This window comes from Panthera leo, chromosome B3 (assembly GCF_018350215.1).
Source record: "Panthera leo isolate Ple1 chromosome B3, P.leo_Ple1_pat1.1, whole genome shotgun sequence".
Classification (NCBI taxonomy): Eukaryota; Metazoa; Chordata; class Mammalia; order Carnivora; family Felidae; genus Panthera; species Panthera leo.
Window position 1 is genome coordinate 36,763,923 of NC_056684.1, and position 24,956 is coordinate 36,788,878.

The following is a 24,956-nucleotide window of genomic DNA, read 5'->3' on the forward strand; positions in this document are numbered from 1 at the left end:
TTTGCAAGCCACACATACTGTGGAGTATCGCAGGGGTGCCAGCAATGGGCTTGAGCCCCAGTTGGGACCAACCCAAACGTGGCTGGGGACCTGCTTCGGCTGGAGTTTAGCTGGTCCCGTAAGTAGACGGAGATCTGAGCCCATCTGGTTCGAGAGGGGAGACGAGCTACGTTTCAGAATCCTTCCGAACGTGTTAAGAGTTGTTGTGGGCATCTGTGGGCAAAGTCCGTGAGCAGAGCTAACGATTTTGCCAGGAAAATCCCCAAACGCCTTTCCTATGCTATGTGGTCCACAAAGAGCTTCCATACCCTACCATCCCAGTCCATGCCAACATCATGCACGGGGAGGATTCAGCATCCCCGTTTTGCCATTAGGGGAAGCTAAGGTGCCGAGAGGTTAGGTGACCTGCCTGAGATCGCGTGGCTGGCAAGTGGCAAAGCCCACCAGAATCCAGGCTTCCTGCCACCAGGGTCATGTCCTCAGTGTCACTGCAGCTGCCCCTTTTAGTGGGGGGAGGACATGGCCTACGGCTTTCCCAAATCTGTGTTCTCCTACCGTGGGTAGGAGAGACTGGAAAAATCCATCCTCCACCGCCAACTGATGGCGGATTTTGAGAACTGACGCTTCCTTCCGCTCCTCCCCTGAGTGGTTTGGCGGAGGGTGGGAGTAGAGATGAGTCAGGCTGGCGAGGGAGAGCTCAGCCATAAACAAGCGAGACTGACAGCGAGCACTTTCCCTGAGGCGCGTGACCTCCCACGGGCCTCCAGGGACTCTGCCTGAACGCAGAGCTTCAAAATTTCATGATCTGGGTTTTGCAGATTTAATTGGCTATATTCACAAAGGCGGCCACAGAAGGAGGAAAACCTTTAGATGGGAAGTGGGGACGAGGGAGAAGATAAATTATTTCCAGCCTCTCAGCAGAGAGCTCGAAATGTTTTTTTAATGAGGGTGTCATTTTTGCAGCCGCCCCACGTGCCTATGGCTGGGTCTTCACCCTGCCCACCTCCAAACCAAAAGGGCGTCCGGGATACACAATGGCAGCGCCGGACCTGGTCTTAGGGGTCACCCAGAGATCCGATGTCCCAGTCCCCAGTTAACGGGAACCCCATGTATCCGAAGGGAAGTGACTTGTCCAAGCGCTTCCGGGAACAATCTTTGGGGAAGTGTTGGGAACAGATCTCAGGTCTCAGGGATCCTGGCCTGCACCTGTTCTGGCGAACCTCAGGAAAACCCTGGGGAGGGCACAGCCACCCGACACATGACGAGGAAGCAAAATGGCGGGGCGGAGGGTGGTGGTGCAGAGGGAAATGGAGGCAACAGGCTCAACAGTGACCAAGAAGGGCTTCTCCCTGCTCTGGGCCACAGCCGGCGCTAGGGAGATGCGGGTCCTACCTGCTCCAGGGGGATGACCAGGAAGGAGCCACCTCCCGCGCTCTCGGTGACAATGGCCAGGAAGCGGGCATTGACAGCACAGAAGTGGTTGTCGTGCACATTCTTGGTGATGGGGATACCGTCGAAGCAGTGCTCCCGGTTGGCCACCTTCCCGTAGACGTTCCGGAACTTGGAGCTGCGGTATTGTGGACGCCAGGACATCTGTGAGGGACCAGGAGAGACAAGGGTCAGGCAGGTCACTGCTTCCAGAAGGGCCTGGCCTGGGCACTGGGTGGAGGGACGTGGAGACAAGGGAAAGGGCCTCCGAGAATGCAGGGCCCCCTGTGTGCCCCGCCCCATGCTGGAGGACTTACTGTCGTAGCAAACTCTTGCAATAGCAAAGACCGGCATGAGGGCACTCACACATTTCTTGTCTTTTCACACACTTCCATCCCACCCTCCAGACAAGATGTAAGGTCCTTTCACTTTCGAGGGACATGGCATGTGACAGAGCAGACCATCCACCCAACAACACGTATGGGCTGCCTTTTGTATGTCAAAGACGGTGCTCAATTCAGTATGGGAGGTACAGACAGAGGAGGCTGGGTGTCCACAAAAGTAGAGGGTGGGGGAGATGAGGGTGGGGGAGATGTCCCCCTTTAGGTGCAAAGACACAACCATCCATTACCATCCCCCCCTCTGGTTCTCTCTAGAGCTTCTAATCTACAAATGCATCCTCAGAAATCTCTTAGTCCTATATCTCACCATTATCACCAGGCACAGAGAAGTTAAGTGACTTGTCCCAGGCCACACAGCTAATAAGTAGAGCCTTGAACACAGGTCTCCCGACTGGCAACCTGAGACTCTTTCCTATCCCAGCCTACCCTTCGGAGCAAGGTTTCTCAACGCGTGGTCCAAGGATCACCTGTATCAAAATCATCTGAGCCTCGTACAACATTTGTGAGAAATGCTGACCCCTGGGTCCCAGTCCAGACCTACTGAATCCAGTATTTGGGGGCTGGGGCCAGAAATTGGCATTTTAATTCAGCTTTCCTCCCACCTGCAGGAAACACACCGTGAGACAGAGGCACATTGAAGTTTGAGAGCTCCTGTTCTAGACAAGGGAGTGGTGCCCCTCCCAGCCCCTCGCTACCCACCATTGATGACACAGGCTCCAACCGACCAACCAGCTGGCCCCTACTGCATGCGTGTCCCGTGCCATGCAGCCAAGAACGCAGATGCGCACGAATAGGTGCGTAGAAGACTGAGTGGGCAGCCCACAGTGGAGTCCAGCTTCGCTACAAGATGGCTCCTCCTAGGGGAAAGCCCTATAAATGGGCATCATCACAGATGGAGCCCACATAGGAGTTCTCTTGGTGGACATGTCTCTACGTGCGACGGGCCACACGCAAGTCCCCAGCTGGGGCCTGGCACGCAGCTGGAGCTCAACAGTGCTGTGTAAATGAACATGCTTCTGGCCCAACTTTGCCATCATCAATGCCTTCCCCTTGTTGCCAAATCTCCTGATGTCTCCCACCCCATCTCAGGACAGAAAGAGGCAAGGGTAGTATCCTTACAGGAAATTTCCAAGGGAAGTCAACACAAAAGGAAGCACTTCCGCAGAATCAGGATACCAGCTCTGGGAACTGGAAAACAAAACTTTGCATTTGATTTAAATAACGCCAGGAGCTCAGCCATAAAGGTCTCTTCATTGAAGGAAGGAGTTCAGATCCAATAAGGAGAATCTCGGGGAAGAGAATCTCTGAGAATCTCAGGGAAGGTTCCTCACCTGCCAACAAATCCTCTTCCCACCCGCTCCCCTGAGCCACCTCACCCCTACCTTCTCCACTGCCCAGGTCACTCCACATTCCAAGGGGCCTCCTCCCTGCTTGCCACTCCTCCCTCCCTCCCTCCCCCCCTCCCTCCCAGCCTCTGCCCACACTGCCACCCACTCCATCTGCCTTCTCTGGTCCCTGCCCAAGTTTGCAGGACTGGTCACGACAAAGTCCTGCTGGAGGGCAAGTGCACTGAGCCCAGATGGGAGCCTGGTCAGCACTCCTGGCTGCATGATCTTGGGGAAGCCCCCTCCACTCTCAAGGCATCAATTCCGTGTCAGGATTACGTCAGCGATGCCCAGAGTGGGGTCCCAGGTGGTCACTCATGATCCCCTTACATGGTACAGAGATGAAGTTTTAAATTTTAGTAGTTACGTGTTTATTTTAATTTGCGTTAGAAATAATATAACTTGCATGCCAAATCTACGATTTCACAGATATTACTGCTAACAAGACTAAGTTAAAAAATAATGAATCAATTAAAAAAAAATACAGTATGAAAACCATAGCATAGACCTGGCAAAAATACAGTCTGATGTGGGAGTGTTAGGAATTGCTCTGTCCCTTCCACTGGAACATTCTAGATTCCACAGTTCCCATGAAAGAGAAAGAAAGAGAAATTCCAACTCCTGTTCCATGCTGGTGCATTCCCGGCCTTCACCCCTCTTCCCTGCCCAGCCTACGGGGACCGACTTAGCCTTTGGGGACCGACTCAACAGCCCCGGACTCCTCAGAGCCCCTGGACGGCCAGCACCTCTCCCTGAGCAACTAGTCTCCATGAGCTCTCTCTTCCCAGGAGGACAGTCTCAGCTCTGTGGTGGCAGGCGGTGCCCCCAAGGTCTCTGAGCCAGACTGAAGACTGGTTTCTGCTCTTCCTGGGTAGTCCCCGTGAGTCCTGGATGCCATGGGGAGACCTGCTGGGCACCCGGCCCGGTGACAGGCCCAGCCCCTCCCTGGGTGGGGGGTAGACAGCTAGCGTGCAGTTCAGTCTCCCCCAGACCGCAAGGCCCCGGGAGCCACTTCCTAGCCCACGTCTGGAGAGCAGGACGACAATTTCTCTTTCTGCTCCAAGCACAACCCACGGCCTGGCACCTGGGATGGGCTGAGCCAGGCCCGTCGATGACAGCCCAGCACTAAACTCTTCCCCGGTTCAGACTTCACTGCAGGGCCTCACGGGTCGCTGTGAGGATGAAGGGTAACAAGGACCAGACCGGGAGCCACACAGCCCCAGATACACTGCCACCTTTGCTGCTGCCTAGCTGTGTGACTTGGGCAAGCCACTTAACCTCTCTGTGCTATACCTCCGTCGGCTCTTATATAAAGGAGGGTAATAATCCCCGCTACCTCCACGTGTGCGGAGGAGTCAATGCCAAACTGCCGTGACGTGCACAGCACAGGCCCAGCACCCCTCTGGATGCTCATTTGATAGAGCAGAAAGTGAGGCAGGAGAGAGGAAGGGCTGGGCTCTGTGCAGTCCCCCACCCTGCACTCCCCGCTTCTCCCCCAGAGCCCAACATGCTCAGGCGTGGGGCCTACGCCCAGGCCCTCAGGGCCCCCAGCCTGTGTCTGCCATGGCCGGGCAGATCCACACGGGCCTCCTGAGAAACGTCGAGTCCCAGAGCTCCGGCGACATTCAGGCAAGCTGACCTGACGGGCTCTCCGGAGCCTTTCCCACAACACTCACGTTACCCCGGGTGGAGCCCACGGGTGCTGGCTGTACCTAGGTCTATCCTCCCGTGTGACTTCACCTCCGCTGCCTTCTCCTCTCCTCCTGCCTCCTCCCCTTTCTGTGCTGTCCCACTCTCTGCCCTTTCTTCCCTCCCCCCATCTCCCCGGTGCTGCATCCCTCGGGGTGTATACAAAGAGGCATTTGTGGTCAAGGCCCCTGGTGGGCATACCTGTGTTCTTAAACACATCCCACTGGTGTCCCTCATAGCCCAGCTAGTGTTTCTGAGCTGGATGCTGCAGCCTGAGGGTCCAGAGCCCAACCCTCGGGGCTTGGGGCCTGCACTCGGAAGGCCTGTTCTTCCCACGAGCTTGTCTCCTGGGGCTGGGCCCCAGCAGGCCCTAGAATGATGTAAGCCTGCTTCCTGGGAAGAGTGGAGAGTGTCTTTCCAAGGGCTTTGTTCTCCACAAGCCCGGCACTGGCCTCTTCCCACTGGCTGGTAGGCTGGGGCCGGATCTCCAAAGACATTCTCTCCTCTCGGCTAGGCCTTCAGAAGGGCTGGGGACCCGCGTGGTCCTCATCACTGCGCCTGCGGCCTCACCTCACTCAAAACCCACAGCAAGCGTGCACGGCAGGGGGCTGGACCGGGCGTCTGCGGTCCTGGGTTTCCATTCCCCGGTCTGACTCCCGCTAAGCCTTGGGAAAAACACTGTGCCTCTCTGAGTGTCGGGTGCTCCAGCTCTAAAACAAGATCCGTAGTTTGTGATTTTATGTGGTTGTTTACTAAGGATCAAAAGGAGGTAACATAGGTGTAAGTCCCATTCAAGACACCACTGCTGCTCCTGTGGGCCCAGGCTATTGAGGGGCGTCCAGGAGAGCAGCAACTCACATTCTGCTTTCAAGTATGGAGGAGATGAAACCGGTGCCTGACAAGTTCACGGTAATCTAACCGTCGTGTGTTGGCAAACAGACTGTGGAACGTAAGTGCCATGGGAATTGGACATCAGGGAAGGGGGGTGTCACTGTGGGCCTCACAGGGGCAGAGGCCATCCACCTGTACCAGGCACGGAGGCAGCACGGGGGCCGTGCACAATCCCCGTGGGCAGGAACTACGGCTGTCCTTGTACAGGCTGGGAAACAACCCAGCCCAGCTTCAGACAGTTGGCAAGCCCACGAGGCGACTCGAACCTGTTCTTGCCTTCCTGACTCCACAGCCCAGATCAGGTTTGCTCAAACCATTTATGATGAAAGATTTCAATACGGAAAAATAGTTGGGGGGCTCCTGGGTGGCTCAGTCGGCTAAGCGTCCGACTTCGGCTCAGGTCACCATCTCGCGGTCCGTGAGTTCGAGCCCCGCGTCGGGCTCTGTGCTGACAGCTCGGAGCCTGGAGCCCGCTTCGGATTCTGCATCTCCCTCTCTCTCTGCCCCTCCCCCGCTCATGCTCTGTCTCTCTCTCTCTATCTCTCTCAAAAACAAATAAATATTAAAAAAAATAGTTGGGAGAATGGTAAAATAATCACCATCACCTAGGTTAATTATCATTAACATTTTGCCACATTTCTTTTTCTCTCCCCGTGTGTGTGTGTGTGTGTGTGTGCACACATGCACGTCTGTTTTTTTCTCTTTTGTGGAATCACTTGAAAGGAGGTTGCAAACGACATGACTCTTGTCCCCTTATTACGTCAGCATGCATTTCCTACAAAGGAGGACAATTTCCTACACGAGCACATTTTACCACGATCACATCTAGGAAAATTAACAGTTTCTCAATACCATCTAAGAGCCAGCCTATACTCAAAGTGCTCCCAAATGCCTTTCACAGCTCTCCCATATTGTGAACAACCAGGACGGGGAGCCACGTGGCTCCCACGTGTTTCATTTGGTGGTGATCTTTTGCCTCCTCTCCATCTAGAACATCCCCGTCATCTTTTTTTTTGTTTTCTTTCTTTCTTTCTTTTTTTTTTTTTAATGGCACTGAGTTTTTGAAGACACCAAGTTAGTTGTGTTATAAAACATTCCAGAGATCTGTCACATGTTGCTTTGTGACAGCTTCAAAGTCATTCCTGTATTCTCTGGAAGCTTTAGGAGTCAGGAGTAAAGCTTTGATTTGACTCAGGTTAAAGATGGCCCTGTTACTCGTCGCTTGGCTTTGGTGGGGGCGAGGATGGAGAGGAGAAGGCAGAGGCAACGAGTGCCAAGCACCTGGTCCGACAGAGAGCGGTGAGGGACCGGCTGGGTGCGCTGAGGGTTTGTTCTGAAGGGTGGTGGACCGCAGGCCCCGGGGGGCTGACCTTGCCACCCGCAGTTGCTAAGGGGCTGACTTCACTCTGAGGTCAGCTGCATGGGCGTGCAGGCAAGGGAACAGAAAACACTCCTCCCTCTTCTGCCCGAGGAGGGGGCCATGCCCAGGCTGGGGTGGAGGAGCTGCCCAGACCTCAAAGGGAAATCAGTGCGGCAGCCAAGACAAGAGATGAGCTAAAATCTAGCCCTCTTCCCTTCCCCCCCTGACCCCCAAGCACAGCCTTGATCCTGGTGGATCCCCCCAGCTAATTCTAGTGAGGGTGGGACGCACACTCCCTCTCTGAACCTTTCAAGCGCAATCAGCACAGACTGAGACACATTGGAGCTCCTTAAAAAGGACAACTTTCTTCACGGTTAAGGCTGCCTGCAGTGGAAAAGGAAGCTGCCTTGATGGGTAGTGAGCTTCCCATCCCTGGAAGGGTTCAAGATTCCGGTGGATGACCTCTGATCAGGGTGATGTGGAAAAATGGGTAGGACTAGCTGGTCTTCTGGCCCCAAGATGAGATCACAGAGCTCCTCTGTGAAAGACACTGTGTTGTAACAGAAAGGGGCGTTGGGGTCAGAGTGGCCAGCAAGGGTCATGGTTCTGTCGCCCTGGCCAGGATTTTTCTCTCTCCTGTTGCTAGCTTGTGAGCTCCCTGGTCAGCCAACTCCTTCTGTCCCCCGCACCGCCACACCCCAGCCCCGGCCCGGTCCTGGACCATCCTGTGTAGCAGGAGCCTCACAGTGACCCTGGTTGAATAAGCTCGTAGGATGGGGGGAGGGCAGGAGCCAAGGTCAGGCACAACTGCCCGGTTCCCTGGATGCCACACGGTGGAGCCTCCCCCAGGAACCTCACGCCAGAGCTGACTTCAGCTTACTGAGGTCTTGAGTTTCCTTTTCAAACGGATGCCCCACTCCTGCCCACAGGATGAAGGTCGGTCCTTAAGCCCCCCTCCCCACTAGTGCCTCTAGGTCCACGGCCTTCCTTGCAGTGTGTCTGTCCTGCCGGTCACACAGCCCCATCTCCTCTGGGCTCCTTGTCCCCGGGAGGCCAAAGCCTCTGAATTCAGTACAGCTCTCCGTCTAGGGCTCCGCGAGTCCCTTGCTGCTGACGGCACAGTATCAGCAAGGCGACCAGTGCCCGCAGCACCACCCCAAGAAGCCCCCCCACGTCATAGCCACGGCCCAATCTAGACACCACCTCGTTCTCCTCCCTCCGCCCCAGCTGACCAGTGGGCAGATACCATAACCTCACTGAAAATATACAGTACGTATGTGACTAATTTGAGGCTCAGGGGGGTTAAGAGACTAGCCCGAAGTCACAAGCTATGAACGTGGCAGGGCCAAGACCAGCCAAGAACTTTTGACTCTCATCCTACCATTCTTTCCAATCTAGGACTCATCTTCTTTTCCTTTGGCCTCTCTCTAAACTCACATCCCCTTGCCCTCGCTCCGTATAACACAGGGCACTATACAAAAGTATAAAGAAACTACAGAGTAGGCAGAGCTCGGGAGTCAGAAAGAATCCAAAAGTTACTATTTGTCAGCTGTGTGACTTTACGCCAGTCGCTCAACCTCTCTGAGCATCAGTTTGTCTATCCATAAAATGCAAATAATGTCTCCCAGCTCACCGGATGCGATGAAGTCACCAAATACAAGGTGACTGGCACAGGGCAGATGCTTGCCAAACACTAGGCCCAGCCTCTCCCCTTCTCCTGTAAGGGAGAGGCTCTGACCTCAATTAAGTGTTTACTTGGGGAGGCCAGGATCCGCCAGGAGGAGGAGGAGGGGGCTGGGCTGAGGGTCAGGAGGAGGGAGGGAGAGGCTCTGGCCTCCAGATGTGCACAGCTGCTGGGCCTGCTCCCTGGCGGCCTCTCCCTGGGCCCAGTGCCATCCCGGTCTCCCTCCGAGAGGAGGAGGGCCCGGAAGGAAGGAGCATTCATTTCGCAGCTGAATGGCCCTTGTAGCCTCTTAAGAAATGGAGGCTGGCTTTTTTCTCCTCTGAGATAATCACTATGTACACTCCACATGGAAGCAAATTGTATCCTGTCCTCCGATCCTAGAAATGATTTATTGTGGCCAGCGGGTACATTTTCTAGATGATGGTGACTGAAATGTAGTCCTTTAACTGGAACACAAAAACGTCTCCGACTCAGGTGAGGGGGGAGCTCGCGGCTGCGAGGGGGGAGAGCGGTCAGCCAGAGAGCCCAGGAGGCCACGGGGATCTGCGCTGGCCCATCGGGATCTATGGGAGAGCCACTTTCTGGCCACGTGCTGCCAGAGAAAGGCTGACACGTTCAGTCTTGTTGGGATCACAGGCTGTGTGACATGGGACGAGCCGCCTTCCTTCTCCCGGATCAGTGGCCTCTTTGTGCAACGTGTGGGCATCAGCCACACCTCCATCCCAAATCTCTGTGAGGACGGGACGTGAGGACACAGCGGAGAGGTGCCCACAACGTGTGGGGGCCCTGAGCCCGCATGCTGGTCACCTGGCCCTCCTCCATTTCTGAGCTGGCTCTGCTTTCCCGAACCCGGGACTGGACACACAGGGTAATAAACAGGCAAAGTTGGAACTATTTGCTTACGTATGTATGTATGTATGTGTGTATGTATTGAGAGAGAGAGTGCACAAGTCGGGGAGGGGGGGGAGAGAGAGAGAGAGAGAGAGAGAGAGAGAATCTTAAGTAGGCTCCAATGCTCAGCATGTGGGCTCTAACCCACAACCCTGGGATCATGACCTGAGCTGGAATGCAGGTTTCTGGCATGTTCCTCACACCAGAGGTTCTCAAATTGACTTCCACGTAGGCCCAGGGTTCCAAAGTGCAGTCCCAACCTATAGCATGAAGGTGCTCCCAGCTTCCTTCTCGACTTGAATACAAACAGCTCTGGGCCCTCTGGGTGGCTCAGTCGGTTGAGCGTCTGACTTCGGCTCAGGTCATGATCTCACGGTCTGTGGGTTCGAGCCCCGCGTCGGGCTCTGTGCTCACAGCTCAGAGCCTGGAGCCTGCTTCGGATTCTGTTGTCTCCCTCTCTCTCTGCCCACCCCCGCTCATGCTCTGTCTCTCTCTCTCAAAAATAAATAAACATAGAAAAAACTTTAAATAAAATCAAATTAAAAATTCAGTTTCTTAGTCGGACTAACCACATTTCGAGTGTTCAGTAGCCATATGTGGCTAGCGGCCAACACACTGAGCAGGACAGATTACGGAGCATTTTCATCATCGCAAAAAACTCGATCGGACAGCGGCGGTAGAATCTTGCTTGGCCCCCAGAAGTCACATCCTAGTAGAGGCTAATAATCAAACTGAATCTCCCAATAGTTACTGACCCAACAGTTACTGACCCAATAGTTACTGACCAGAAAGAATGTAGAGGGACCGGGAAGACCATGGTCTGGGGTCACCCCAATGACCTTCTCTCCACCCCCAGCAGATGTGGAAGGCCTGGGTGCCGGGCCGGCGCTCCCACCGGCTCCCAGAGCCTCTCGCCCAAGCCCTCCTCCGCCGTGCAATGGGATCCCTCCCCGCTCTGTCCTGTCTCCCTCCCTCATGCTGTCAGAGAGCAGGTCAAAACGGGAATGAACTTGGTTGGGACGGCACCTTCTCAACAGCCTGCAGATGGGAGGATACAGATAGCATCCCATAGATGCTGCACGCTGCCTATCACCCAACGCAAGTCTGGCCAGACGTGCAGTCTATTCCTGGAGCAGGCTTCTGCCCCGAATCCCTGCCGTCTTTCCTGTTCCGCTGAGCGGGACCGGACACGTGAGGAGGAGGCTGCCGGCCTGCGCTGCTCCTGGCTCTTCAGGACAGCCTCCCACCGCCCTCAGGATGGCTCCCGAGCTGGGAAGTCTTTCCTGAAGCTCCCAGATTCTGTCCTGTGCTCCCCTTTCCCTGGCCTCCTCGCACTGACAGCAAGAGCCGACATGGGATCGGAACTCAGATCTCACACCCGTGTTTGCTCCCCAATCTCGCTGGATGTTACGGAGGGCAGGGATTATGTCTCGTTCTTCCTCATTTTTCCAGGGCTCACCATCAGGCTCAATACGGTATGGATAAAGGTTTAGTAAACACGTGAACGAATGAAGGGATGACAGGAATGAGGAAAAGCGACTCTGTCACTGCCCCTCATAGCCTCCAAAAGCTCCCCTGATGCTCCCAGATCACAAACCTTGCCCATCCCCCCGTGGGGATCTGCAGGACAAGATCCCAACTCGTAAGATCCGACCTGGGCAGCAAGCTGGGGAGATGTCTGCCCCTCTATGGGCCCAGCTTTTCCTGCATGCGGGTCCTGACACGCAAAGGCTTTCATGGAACCAACCACACAGCCTGTCGGAGCAGAAAAGCACCCTTGGGTCCCCTAAAATCCAGCCTCTCGTTTCAGAGACTAAGGCTCAGAATGGGAAAGGGATTTGTCCAAGATCACACAGCAAGGTGATACGATGATGACCGGTCCACACTGCAAGACGCCTGCTGGGGGTGAAGGGTGAGGAAGGGTGAAGGGGTACAGTGTGTATTCCATGGGGCTGCCAATTTCCTCTGCATGCGGACCCGGTGGGAGTGTCCCGAGTGGGCAGGCCTTGCCCAGAGAAGCACCCACCCACCACTGGGGTTCTATATTCCTCTGCCCAGTGAGGGAGGGGCAGTGGAGCTCAAAGCCCAGGCCCAACAGATGGTTTCTATTTGCAGCCACTGAGCCCGGTCTGTGCCAGACTTCTGACCTATTTTGAGGAACGGAGGGCCCCACTGGCTCAGGGATGGCCTCCCACTCACACCCCTTAACCCACAGTTTGGCAGGGGATCAGTGGGTGGTTCAGGGCTGGTGGAGACGGGGAGTGGAGGAGGAAAACCTTTGAAAACGAGGCTGGGGTGGATGTCCTCAAGCCTGAACGCCAGAGAAGGGATCCTGAGAGTGTGAGTCCCAGGCCAGTGATCTCAGAGTCTCCTGGGGTATCTGTGGAAATTCAGCTTCCTGGGCTCCACTTCCGGATCGCATTCTCTGCGAGGGGGGCCAGGGAATCCGCATTTGAATGAAGCTCCGCAGGTGATCCCCACTGTTCATTGTACTGTCTGTGGACTGACAGCACGGGTATTACCTGGGGGCATCCGACTTTGGCTCAGATCATGGTCTCACGGTCTGTGGGTTCGAGCCCCACATCAGGCTTTCTGCTGTCAGTGTGGAGACTGCTTTGGATCCTCTGTCTCCCTCTCTCTCTGCACCTCCCCAACTTGTGCTCTCTCTCTCTCTGTCTCAAAAATAAATTAAAAACAATTAAAAAAAAAAAAGAAATGCAGAATCCTGGCCCCACTTGGAACTAAAGCAGAATCCAGTTTAGTTAGATCCCAGGTGGTCTGCAGATATGCAGTGTTCTGGTTCAACCTTGAGTGAGGGCTTGTTAAAGCCTAACCCCCTGGGCCCCAATTCCAGAGCGTGTGATTCAGGAAGTCCAGGGTGGGTGCTGCCTGAGACTCTGCCTTCTAGAAAGTTGCCAGGTGATCCCGGAGTGAAGGAAGCCCCTAAGCTTCGGTGCAAGGGGCACTGTGCCCTCGGAAGCCCCGGTTCTGTGACCTTTCGTAAATCCCTTTGCTTTGCTGAGTCTCAGTTTCCCCATCTGTGAAATGGATAGAATTCGTCCATTTTCCCTAGGATAGCTGTGAGGCCCCAGTGAAATATAATGACAAGTGTGGAAGCACTTTGTGAACCAAAGTTACTATATAAATCCATTTGTACCTTAAATAGTACTTGAAGGGATATCATTTGCCCTTAACAGCCACCCTGCTGTAGGGTGGGTCAGTCCAAGAGTTGGCCTAATGTGTTCCTTGAGGGATTTATTCTACATTCCTAGACTGCGGAGCACAAGGCCAGGCATATGCAGTCCGTGCTTAATAAGGCTGGTGGGATTCCCCTTGAGCCTTCTGGTTCTCAGCCCAATTCTCTTTCCACTGAGGTTTTCACTGAGGTTTTCCTCCCACCCTGCTCCACGGCCCTCTGGTTTCTTGGTAGGTGAGGCTAAGCAACTTTTTTTTTTTTAAATATTGTTCGGTAGTTGAGGCTATAGGCTGAGCTGGGGAGACCCCCCCCAAAGGCACCTCACCCGTGAAATGTCCTGCCTGATGCTTAGGATGATTTGGGATCTCATGTGCAGGACTCCCGGCCCAGCCCCCGGAACACCTGCATTGCAGGGGTCCTTCCCCGTGGAGGGATCTGCTCATTCGGGTGTCCCCAAGCCAGCGCACCTCAGGGCTCATATGTGTGTGAGGTCGGACCCAGCACAGTCAAGGAAACCTCCAAAAACAATGTGCCAAGCATGCTTCCTGGGAAGGGGGCATTCAGTGCTGCCTGTGGGCGGAGTTCCATGAGCTTTCCCAGGGTCCAAGGTTTCCGCTTGTCGGTCTCCGTAGCCAGGGCTCCCTGGGACGGCCTACCTCTCGGAATGAGACCTTGGCTCCCTGTCACCCGTCAGCGCAGGCAAAGACGGGCTGATAAACTGTTGCAGGAGGAATGTGGTCACTTGGCTTGGGCCTTCCCCTTCCCGAGAGATAATTTATCTGGAATGCAATGCAGGGAGGGCACGGAAGAGCGGGATGGTCTTCTTGCTATGGACTAGTGTCTCTGCTAGAGAACAGAGGGAGGCGACCCATGTCTCAGTGCCCCAAATTAGAAAGGGAAAGCCGAAGACCGTTACGCTACCGTTAATCATCTTGGGTATAGACAGGGCAGAGCATCAGCCTGCCCACAGAGAAGCAGACACCAGGCCACCTGCACACGGCTTATTTATTTATTTTAATATTTATTTGTTTGGGGAGGGGGCAGGGCCCGAGAGATGGAGACAGAATCCGAAGCAGGCTCCAGGCTCTGAGCTGTCAGCACAGAGCCGAGCCCGATGCGGGGCTCGAACTCGCGAGCCGTGAGATCGTGACCTGAGCGGAAGTTGGACGCTTAACTGACTGAGCCACCCAGGCGCCCCTGCACACAGCTTATTTGGAGATAAATTCTTTGTGCGGCTCACCAGTCCCCTAGGGATGTGCGTGTGCAAGTGTGTGGGGTGTGCGTGTGTGTGTGTGCATAGGAATTACCATTTTCTCCAAGACACTGGAGAAACTTCATCAGCTGATGGTCTAGAAAAGAGAGTGGAAACTTTTTGATTAAACTTAATGTCACGGAGAAAATAAAAAGGTGTTTGTTTAAAAAACCAACTGACTGATGAAGGTCTCATGATGTTCTCTACCTTTCACTCATTGCCTTATAAAAAGCATCTACTAAGGGGAACCTTCTTGGATCTTTGGCCAACGAATCCCCTAGGATAGCCACTGCCGGCCAGACTCACGAGGAACACAGCCTCATCTAGGGGGCCATGCTGTGTCCCACAAGGACCTCTAGCTAAGCTCCAGAGCTCTGTACGGCAAGGGAGACCCACACTCAGTGGTGATTGGCTCAGCCACTCAGCTCCTTCCTTGGAGGACGTTTGTTTGTTTGTTTGTTTTTTAGGGAGGGGAGGGACAGAGAGAGAGGGAGACACAGAATCCGAAGCAGACTCCAGGCTCCGAGCTGTCAGCACAGAGCCCGATGCGGGGCTCGAACTCATGAACCACGAGCCGAAGTCAAATGCTCAACCGTCTGAGCCACCCAGCCGCCCCCTTCCTTGGATGGTTTAAATGTGAGCTACGTGAGCCAGCAGTTGGTGGCCGAGGCAGAAGTCACAAGCAGAAGGAAGGGGTAAGGAGAAGAGGGCACAGAGAGGCATAAAGAGGGTCACTCTTCCTTTTTAGATATGTAAGCAAGCTTCGCTCCTTGACACTTGCTAATTGTGACCTTGCCCCTCTTCCTCTTGGCAGCATCCATTCATCCAGAGCGGCTTAGGGCGGTCAAAGCAGGAATAAAAAACATGCAGGTTCTGACATCCAAAATAGAATTTTGTAGCTCCACAACAATCTTAAGAACCGGAGTTAAGAGGCTTTTCTCCATTCCGGTCTCCCTGCCCTTAGCAACTTGAAGAGTCTCCCTTGGCTAACTCTGGTGAGACAGCAGAGGAAGGCTGGGAAGCCCCCTTCTCACAGACAGAGGCTGAGGGTGTGAAGGGCAATGAGAAGCGAAGTTCATGTTCAGGTGTGCGGCCTGATCTGCCACACTTTGCGCCAAAATCTCAGGGGCGATGCGCTCGCTAGGTTGGAGGGCGCACTCAGGGCAGAGGGGTGAGGAGTTTCGCTCCAACTTCTTGGTTAGGATTCTGGAAGAAGGGGAGCCTGGGTGCCTCAGTCGGTTAAGGGTCTAACCTCAGCTCAGGTCACGATCTCTCGGTTCGTGGGTTCGGGCTCCACGCTGGAGTGGTGGTGCGGAGCCTGCTTGGGATTCTTGGTCTCTCTTCTCTCTCTGCCCTACCCCACTTGCGCTTTTTCTCTCTCTCTAGTATATAATAAATATTTCAGTGTTTATTTTTGAGAGAGAGAGAGAGAGAGAGCGCGTGAGCACAAGCGGGGGGAGGAGGGTGGCGCTCAGAGAGAGAGGGAGACACAGAACCCCAAGCAGGCTCCAGGCTCTGAGCGGTCAGCACAGAGCCCGACGCGGGGCTTGAACTCACAGACCGAGCCAAAGTCGGACGCTTAACCAACTGAGCCACCCAGGCACGCCAATAAACCTTTTTTTTATTAAGATGTTTTATTTAGTTTTGAGAGAGCACCAGCAGGGGAGGGGCAGAGAGTGAGGGACAGAGGATCTAAAGTAAGCTCTGCACCAGCAGCAGGGAGCCCGATGTGGGATGTGAATTGACGAACCACGAGATGGTGACCCGAGCTGAATGAAGTCAGATGCTCAACCGACCGAGCCACCCAGGTGCCCCATCAAAACAAATAACCTTAAAAAAAAGGATTCTGGAAGGAGAGAAACTGCTATTCAAAGAAGAAGTGGCCTCGCAGGATTAAGATGGCCCAGGGGAAGGGCCACAGGGGGCTGGGTGTGCAAGCCTGAGCCCCCTTCAGCTCTTGGCTGGTGGAGAGAACCCACCAGTCCGCCCCTGCACGTCCCTGAAGGAGGACATGGAAGGTGTAAAAGCCATGGGCCACCAAGAAGTTGCCATGGCAGGGGCAAGCTAACTGCATCAGAGGCTGGGGGCAAGATGGATGTGAGACAAAGCTCACTTTTTGGGACCGTCGGGGCCGAGAAAAAAATGGACCCTGAGTTCGTCAGTTGCAGACTTCAGTGGCAGGTGCTCAAAGAATGCTCCAGGACAGGACAGACCAGCCACACCTCAGTGGTTGTTAGTCAGGACATGTCTAAGGAGCAGCACAGAGCCAGAGGTCCCCCTTCCCAACACCTGAGGTCACATAAGCCCCAACCACCTATAGCCACAGATGTCATTTTGAAAAAGAGCCAGACGAGGAGGAGCTCTGAAAGATGAGCCCTCTGGAATCACTCAAGCAGAAGCTAAATTACCCAAAGAGGCTGAGGCTTTGCCTCACAAGGCTATGCCAGTGACCGCCTACCCCCTCCCCGCCCCGGACTGGCCTGAATGTGTTTGATCACCATGACTCTGCGAGGCGGGGCTTCTGAATGAGATCACATCAGCTTTGGAGAAAATAAAGACTCTGTATCCTCTCTGCACATCCGAGCTGTCAGGGCGGCCATGGAAGGCCGCGAAGGCCGTGCACTGCACACTTGACCGTGTGAAGAGCGCCCCCTGGGGTTACAGAGCGTGGGCTGGCGTGGGGGAGGGTGCTGCCAGTCCCTTCCCAAGGAAGAGGAGGCCAGAGGCCAGAGGCCAGAGGCAGAGGAAGAGGGCTCTCATCACTGTCCCAGAGGCCAAACTTGAGCCAACAGGATGGCCCGAGGGATCCTGTGCATGCGCAGATCTGCAACGTCATTCCAGGCTTCTGATGCCCGGTCGTGTGGCTGCCCCTGGGAGTCTGTGAGGCCTGCCCGCCAGTCACTCTCTTGCCTTCCATTACTAACGGGTAATAGAGTCTGTTTCTACGAACCAACAGAGAAGCCCCTCCAGCAACGCGGAAGGTCAACAACCGTCTCTGGCAGCTCAAGAGAAGGCGCATATGCGTCGGGACTTCCTCCAGCATGGGCGCTGGCTTCGAGAGGTTCCTGCACCGAGCACCCTGACCCTGTGGACTCACCCTGCCTGAGCACCTGGGGCATCGCCTGGCAGCAGCCCCCACCTGGCCACTGGTCCTCCCCGCTCCGCGCCTCTCGTTCAATAAAACAGACATATGCCTACAGCTCGAGGCATTCCCGGTTGCCCTTTTGTTCTGTTTTTTGTTTTTGTTCTCATTTGTTGGTTTGTTTCTATTTGTCTTTGTTTCGTTTTGTTTTGCTACTTGCAGCCCAAAGCATCCCAGCTGATAAAAGAAGCAAGAGCAGGAGGCAGCAGATGGCTGAGTCTGTGGACACTGCCTACGACATGTCTCCATGAGGTCTCTAGGTCTCAGAGGCTCTGCCCCCACAGCCAAAACTCCAGTGATTCCGGAGACCGTGAGGAGGCCCAGACACCACAACGCCCAGCCCACACCCGGCCCGGGGCCTCTGCCAGAGGGGGGAAGAAAAGCGCGGACCCCTACATTCCCCTGCAAGGTTTTCGTCCCTCTCCTACAGCTCCTCGGGGTGGGCCGAGGCAGCTGCCTCTGCCTCCTGTGTGGCAGAACATGCTGGAAATGTCCCAAGGATCGGGGGAGGGTAATAGCGATGATCACGGCGGGGGTGGGGAGCGAGAATCAGATGCCCATTGCCTGCTGCTACCCAGACACCCCACATGCCACGCTGTGGGTCTGCAACGCTGTGGAGACTTGAAAGGAGATCCCCTCCCCGCTGTTTTATTCCCCTGAAAGCTGTCATTGCTACAGAAACCACGAGGAAGAGGGGTGGAGGGGAAAATGAGGTCATGTGTATAAAACATCTGGCAGGAGCCTGGGGGGCGAGGAGCAAGCACGAGCACCCTGCCTCTTCCCTTCCAACATAACGGCAAAGTGGGTGACAAAACATGGCCGTTGGGTGGCTCCGAAAGGCGGCGGTACCTCTGGCAGGACACCCTCCCACGGCCCACTGGGATTCTTGCTTTCGGAAGTCCTCTTTCTCCTTTCCCTCGTGGTATTGACACACTTGGATGTGAGTGCACACACACACACACACACACACACACACACACACACACACGGCTCAAGAGCGCCACCTCCCTGACTCTATGGTGAGCTGGGGTCAGGGTCACAGGCTCAGCTTCTTCTTCAGCCCCATCCAAACCTTCCTGATGGGATCCCCACAGGGGCTGCTCTGTCACTGACACTTCTGCGGGTCCCCAGCCACGTCGTGAGCACGCCAGGAAGCCCCAGAAGTTGCTCGGTGCCCAGCCTTCCATCTACATCGTCTCAGCCCTGTCCCGGGCCCAGGCTATGTTCTTTGCTTCGGGTCCTCCCGGTCACGATGGAAGCCAAAGCGGCAGGTCGTCAGGTGCCAGCCCACTGGCAACCACTGACCTCCGCAGACTCATCCCTGCAGATAAAGTCTATCCATCCCTCCCAAGGAATCAGGACCACCCCAGTCTGTGGGGCACTTTGTGAAAATAGAAAATGGTGCCCCCTCTCCGGGCAGATGCAGATCCAGACCAGAGCCCGTAACGTGGGGGGCGAAGCATGCGCTAGACTCGCTCCTCTGCCAGATTCTTTTGTGCAGGGCACAACTTGCACAACTGTACATGGTGGCCACGCACAGGGCCTTTCCAATTACCTTTCTGTGTTTCTGACCTAAATGTTATTCTCGGACTCTGACTACTCCAGAACTTCCAATGTGGGGCAGACCAGCTCACAAAACACCAAGACCTACTTAGTACTCCCCAGTATAATCCCATGGCTCAGCCAGCGCCTCCTGGCAGGTCTCACACCCTTGACTCTTCTCTGCCAATGCTAACGTCATAGTGCTTCTATCACCCAATTCTAACTCCCTGTTCTGTCTGGAGATGAACCACACACCTATCCCGGGAGACATGGGAGGGGCCTGCGGGCACTACGGTCTCATGTTCTCATCCTGCCCCGGTTAGAGGTCTTTCTCTACCAACAACCGACTACGGTCACAAGTTGCCAGACAAATAAGGCAATAGGTCGTACTTCCTAAAACCACAGTGGTGGTTCGATGTGGGAATTAAGTGCGGAAACGCCTGTAGAATGCTCCAGACGTTACCTGACACACATTATGTGCCCAACACACTTAGCTACTGTGAGGTCCCTTGACTAAGCTGTTCTTGTTTCCTTGTTCCTAACTTGGATGAAGCAATATAATGCGTTGTGCTTGCTATCTGTCAGACGCTATTCTAAGCATTTTGCAAATACTAACTTACTCTTCATAGCAATTAAGAGCTACAGTCAGTGCTATTATCTCCCCCAATTACAGGGGAGGAAACTGAGGCACAAGGTTAAGTAACTTGCCCGAAGTCACATAGGGAAGAGACAGAGGGGAGACTTGAACCCAAGCCTTCCAGCTGCACCGGGTGTATGCTCAACAAACAGGCCATACAGCTTCTTGGTGGCTATTGTGGGCATTAAATGAGATAAGGCATGCACTGTGCTGGGCACACAGAAGGCGTTCCGTAGTTGTCGTTATGTCAATGCGTCATTATTGTCGAACATTTATCATTGTTACTTTTTTTTAATGTTTATTTTTATTGTTGAGAGAGAGAGAGAGAGAGACAGAGAGTGAGCAGGGGAGGGGCAGAGAGAGAGGGAGACACAGAATCTGAAACAGGCTCCAGGCTCCGAGCTGTCAGCACAGAGCCCGACGCGGGGCTCGAACTCACGGACTGTGAGATCGTGACCTGAGCCGAAGTTGGCCGCTTAACCAACTGAGCCACCAGAACGCTTTATATTTCTAAGGGAGCCTGGGTGGTTTAGTCCATTGAGCATCCGACTTTGGCTCAGGTCACGATCTCATTTTGCATGTTTGAGCCCCTAATCGGGCTCTGTGCTGACAGTGTGGAGCCTGCTTGGGATTCTCTCTTCCCTCCTCTCTCTACCCCTCTCCCACTTGTGTGCACGCATGCACATGTGCACTCTCTCTTTCTCTGTCTCAAAAATAAATAAACTTTGAGGCACCTGGGTGGCTCAGTTGGTTAAGCGGCCAACTTCGGCTCAGGTCACGATCTCTTGGTTTGTGGGTTTGAGCCCCAAGCCTGGCTCTCTGCCGTCAGCCTGGAGCCCGCTTCAGATCCTCTGCCCCCTCTCTCTCCCTTTCCCCTGCTCTCTCTCTCTCAAAAATAAATAAACATTTAAAAAATTTATTAAAAAAATAAATGAACCTTTAAAAAAAGAATAATAAAAAAAGAACACTTTGTATTTCCAGCCCCGCCCCACCCCATTATGCCTACTTTGTGTTACAGTCACAGCACAATGAGGCCAAGGACTCTTCGACTGTAGGCTCCCGGACAGCAAGGACCAGGTCTGTAATGTCTGCATTCCCCGTGGGGCCTTACGTACAGCAGAGGCTTAACGAACGCTTGTTTGTTGAGTGAATAAGTGAATAAATGAGACACAGCTCCCTTCCACCTCTTCTGTGACCTGATCGTTGAAGAACCACTGATGAGACGCCAGAGTGGGCAGGAAGGTGAAAACAGGAGGGCCCAGCTGGATGTGGAGGGCGATGGGGAGACTGCAGCTCCCTCCCACCAGGACAGGGGCTCTGCCTCACCAGGGGGCACACCCCGGGCCACCCTTCCTTCCTTCCGCGGGCCCGGCTTGGCCAGCACCCGGTCATCCCCTCAGGCGGGGCTCAGCCGGGGTCTGTCCAGGCCCCTTTTCTCCCTGCTCACCTCCTGCCCACATCTCCCCAACCCCACACTGCATCCTGCACCCTGGGGAAAGACCAGACCTGTCACGATGCCACTCAGCAAACCAGTGCTCCAGTCTCCTCTCCACTAACCACTGATGCTGCAGCCAGATTCTCTTAGTGTCCCCATTAGAGTCTCTGGCGCGTGGTTACTTCCCTTCCCCGACCCAAAATGGCCCAAGGGGACACCTGCACTTTTCTCTCTGTGTCCTGGAATCCGACGCGTCTCCCCCACACAGCCCCAGTGCCCCCCCCACCCCCCCGCCAACACGCTCCTCCTTCTTGGGGACCTGCCACACTGAAGGTCGCTTCACAGGGCCCGTGGGCACTAAGAATAAGTTGCCCTGCCCTGGCACGCCGCTTTTCACGTGCTCAGGTCTTCCCTCTAAATTCCCCGAGGGTTAGGATGAGGTCTTGGTCGTCGATGGCTCCCCCTACGAAACCCACACGGGGTACAAACAGTCAGGGAGCCACAGAATAAAGCCAACCAAATACATAAACAAGTAAAAGTGAAATTTCGTAAGTAAGAAGTGATTTCACAAATAACATTTACTCAGAGCCTACTACGTGTCGGGCACCATTAGAAGCGATGCACTTGAATGACCTTTACTCCCCGGTACCTTTATTAGGCCAACATCGCTGTGCCCATTTTGCAGATGCGGGAATGGAGGCAGAGAGAAGGTAAGTGCCTTGCTAGGGTCCCGCGGTTGGACTGGGAGTTAAACCAGGAGTCTGACTCCGGGCCCTGGGCTCACAGCTGTTCCCTGCACTCTGGATGCTAAACGGCCTCCTACCCATCCTTCAAATCGGTAAGTCACCCCTCCAGGGCCTCCCGGCTGTTCTCCAAAGCAGTGGTTCTCAGCCCTCGCAGCACCCTGAATCCACCTGGGGAGCTCCTTTTTAGCACGTGCTGATACCTGGACCATCCCGGCCAAGGGGATGGAATCACCAATGATGGGGCCAGGGCGTCTGCATTTTTAAGAGCTCCCCCCTCGGCGAGAAGAAAGAGCCACCGCTGTAAAGGCAGTGACTGGTGTGAGGTCCCTGCCTCTATCCTCTATCCTGCCCCCTCCTCACCTCACTTCAAGGCCAGGAACCCTGTACCTGTGTCATCATCCCCTCTCTGCCGACATCACTCCTCCCCAGGGGGCACAGGGGAGGTGAAAAGAGCGAAGCTCAACCGGGTCAGGCTGCCTCGCACGTGGCACCAGGCCCCACGTGCTGCAGCCAGAGCAGCCTCAGAACATGAACGTGAGTCGGGACGCGTCTCAGGTTTTCGTCACCTCCTTCAGGACGCTGACCCTTGCCCCCTCGGTGTTTCCGACCTCAAGGCTTAATGACATCCTTCCAACTCCCCGAGCCGTTGGTGCGGCTTTTCAGTTATTTACACGTTTGGGCAATTTGGTCTTCAATCCTTCCCAGGAGCTGGGTTTGGCCCTCCAAGCGCATCTGGTAGAAAGAGGCAGAGAGCCCCAGGGCCCCGGGCCTCCAAGGGAAAGGGGTGAGATGCTGGCCATAGTGCCACAGCTCGTCCACCGAAGGTCGTGGCAGGATTTCCAGGACAATGGACAGTTAGGCCTTTGGTAGAATACGTTATGAGAGCAAAACAACCCGGGGCGGTGCTGACCTCCTGACTTGAAAATACAGTATTTCAGGGTCAAGTCCATGAAAGACACTGATAACTAAATCAATCACTGTGCCCAAAGTGCTCCCTCACACCTGACGACCCACCAGTCTCCGCGGGGTCCAGCCTCTTCTGTGCCCACATTTCTTGCCCAGGCTAATCCTCGTGAATGGCATGTCCCTCCTGTGGGCGAACTCCTACTCATGCGTCAAGGTCCACCTCAAGGTCACCTCATCTGGGGAGGCTTTCCTGATAGTCCTGGGTACAAGGTACAGGGCTGTCTTCTCAAAATATCTTTTTACGTGGCCCATGGAACCCTTACTGCTCTTCCAGTCTGGTTTCTCCCACTGGTACATGATCAACTCAGAGGCAAGAATCCTTCCTCTCTGCATCCCTGGGACTCAGCACAGCAAAAGCCACAGGCCATGAGACAGAGATCCACGGACTCAATCTGGCCCGCAGATGTGGGGCTAAAGGGTCAGCACGGTGATTAAAAACATTACTTGCCAACATTAAAAAAATCAGGATATATTAAAAAATTTTTTTAATGTTTTTATTTTATTTTTGAGAGAGAGAGAGAGAGAGAGAGAGAGACAGAGAGCAAGTGGGAGTGGGGCAGAGAGAGAGGGAGACACAGAATCCGACTCAGGCTCCAGGCTCTGAGCTATCGGCACAGACCCGACGCGGGGCTTGAACCCACGAACCGTGAGATCATGACCTGAGCCGAAGTCGGACGCTTAACTGACTGAGCCAGCCAGGTGCCCCCAAATCAGGATACTTCATCTAAAAATCCAGACTCCTTTCTGAGTCCACGTTCCCCGCTGCTGCTCCTTCAGAAGGGAAGTGGGGTGTTCCACTTATGCCTAAGCCACCTCTCCCCATTACGGTTCTTGTAACTCTTGTACACACTTGACCTATGCCCCCGGAGAGAAGCATGTAGTAGCTAATTTAAAGAGTATTGCTGAACAGTGAGTCTACTTTGACTTTTGAAGCAGCCAGAGCAGAAAGGTCTGCATGTGAACCAAACAAATCGCATTTCTTGCTAGATAGCATTTGTGGATGAAAGCCAGGGACGATTAAATTACCCCAGGAAGATGAACTGTGGCACGTCCATTCAACGGGATACTACGCAGGGATAAGAAGGGAGAAACTATTGATATAGTGGGCCGCGGGCAAATCTCAAATATGTTACGCTGACCCAAGCGAGCCAGGCACAAACACTGCACTTATCTGATATTCTGGAAAAGACAAGACAATAAAGACAGAAAACAGATCAGTGGCAAGGTCCAGAGGTGGGAAGGGGGGGTTGACTCCAAAGCTGTGGGACAGAATCTGGGGGAGGGTGTGACGGAAATGTTCTATGTCATAATCGACGGTGGCTACGCAACTCTAGGTCACTGCTGAAACCCGCGGAACTGCACCCTAAAAAGGATGATTTTTATTGCATGGAAATCATACCTCAATAAACCCGGCGTTTAAAAAAATTACTCGGAGACATTTTTGTCCTGGTCCCCAGTACAGAAAGTTGCATACCAGAAACTATGGGAAAACTTCAAGTTTAGAGACTCCGAGGGCCCTGTGAGGTGCCCTGAGGAGACCCGGTCCCTTTGCCCATGCAGTGACAGCGCTCTGGACACCCACCGGTTAGTGTGGCACAGAGGAAGCCTCCCTGGGCACGCTGCCACTCGTCCCGTAGTGTCCCCACTCTGCACAGGTGTGGCCTTCAGCCACTAGCATTGGAGGGGAAACAGAGACCCCGGCCCTACCCCCAGAGCCGCTGGATTTAGAATCTTCTGGGGCTGACCCAGAACCTGCCAGTCTGATGTTTAAAAAGCCCCTCGGGTGATTCAGTGCAACACTAATACTCGAGATACGTGGTATATCGGCTTTGGGTCCTGGAGACAGTGCTTCCTGATATGAGCTTGGGCGGAGAAAACACGGTGGGTGGCACCTTCCGAAGGTCCTGATGATCCTACATCCCCATTACTCTTTGTGCTGCTGATCGTGTTCATCGTCCATTCCGTCTAACCTTGTAGGGTGCTTCAGGCTTACAGAGCATCTCCGACACGGATTACCTCATCTACACCGGGCAGCCGGCGTCTTTAATCCCCACTGATCGGATGAGATAAGAGAGTCAGAGAGTGAGGAGAGGCCACCTGCCAGGATGGGGTCCATCCCTCCTGCCTTCCATCATCCTGCTGCTACAGGGCTTGGAATCCTCCTTCCGGTTGGAGGCCCAACTGAGGAGGGGTGGGCAGCGAGGGAGGAGTCAGCAAGGGTCTCCTCTCCATCCCCACACCAAGAAGCCCATTTGTGCTCCCCGTGCCCAGTCGCAGCAAGGGTGCTGAAATCTGGCCCGCGATGGGGAAG

General features: G+C 54.4%; 1 protein-coding gene across 2 annotated transcripts in view; it reads right to left on the reverse strand.

Annotated features, from left to right (window-relative positions):
* The window catches only part of CORO2B (coronin 2B), a 133,005-nt gene that overhangs the window by 61,498 nt on the left and 46,551 nt on the right, over positions 1-24,956 (reverse strand). For both annotated transcript variants that reach the window (XM_042941570.1, XM_042941569.1), the window contains exon 2: positions 1,393-1,593. In XM_042941570.1, the coding sequence (XP_042797504.1) occupies positions 1,393-1,593 (201 nt within the window). The remainder of the gene's footprint in view (positions 1-1,392; positions 1,594-24,956) is intronic.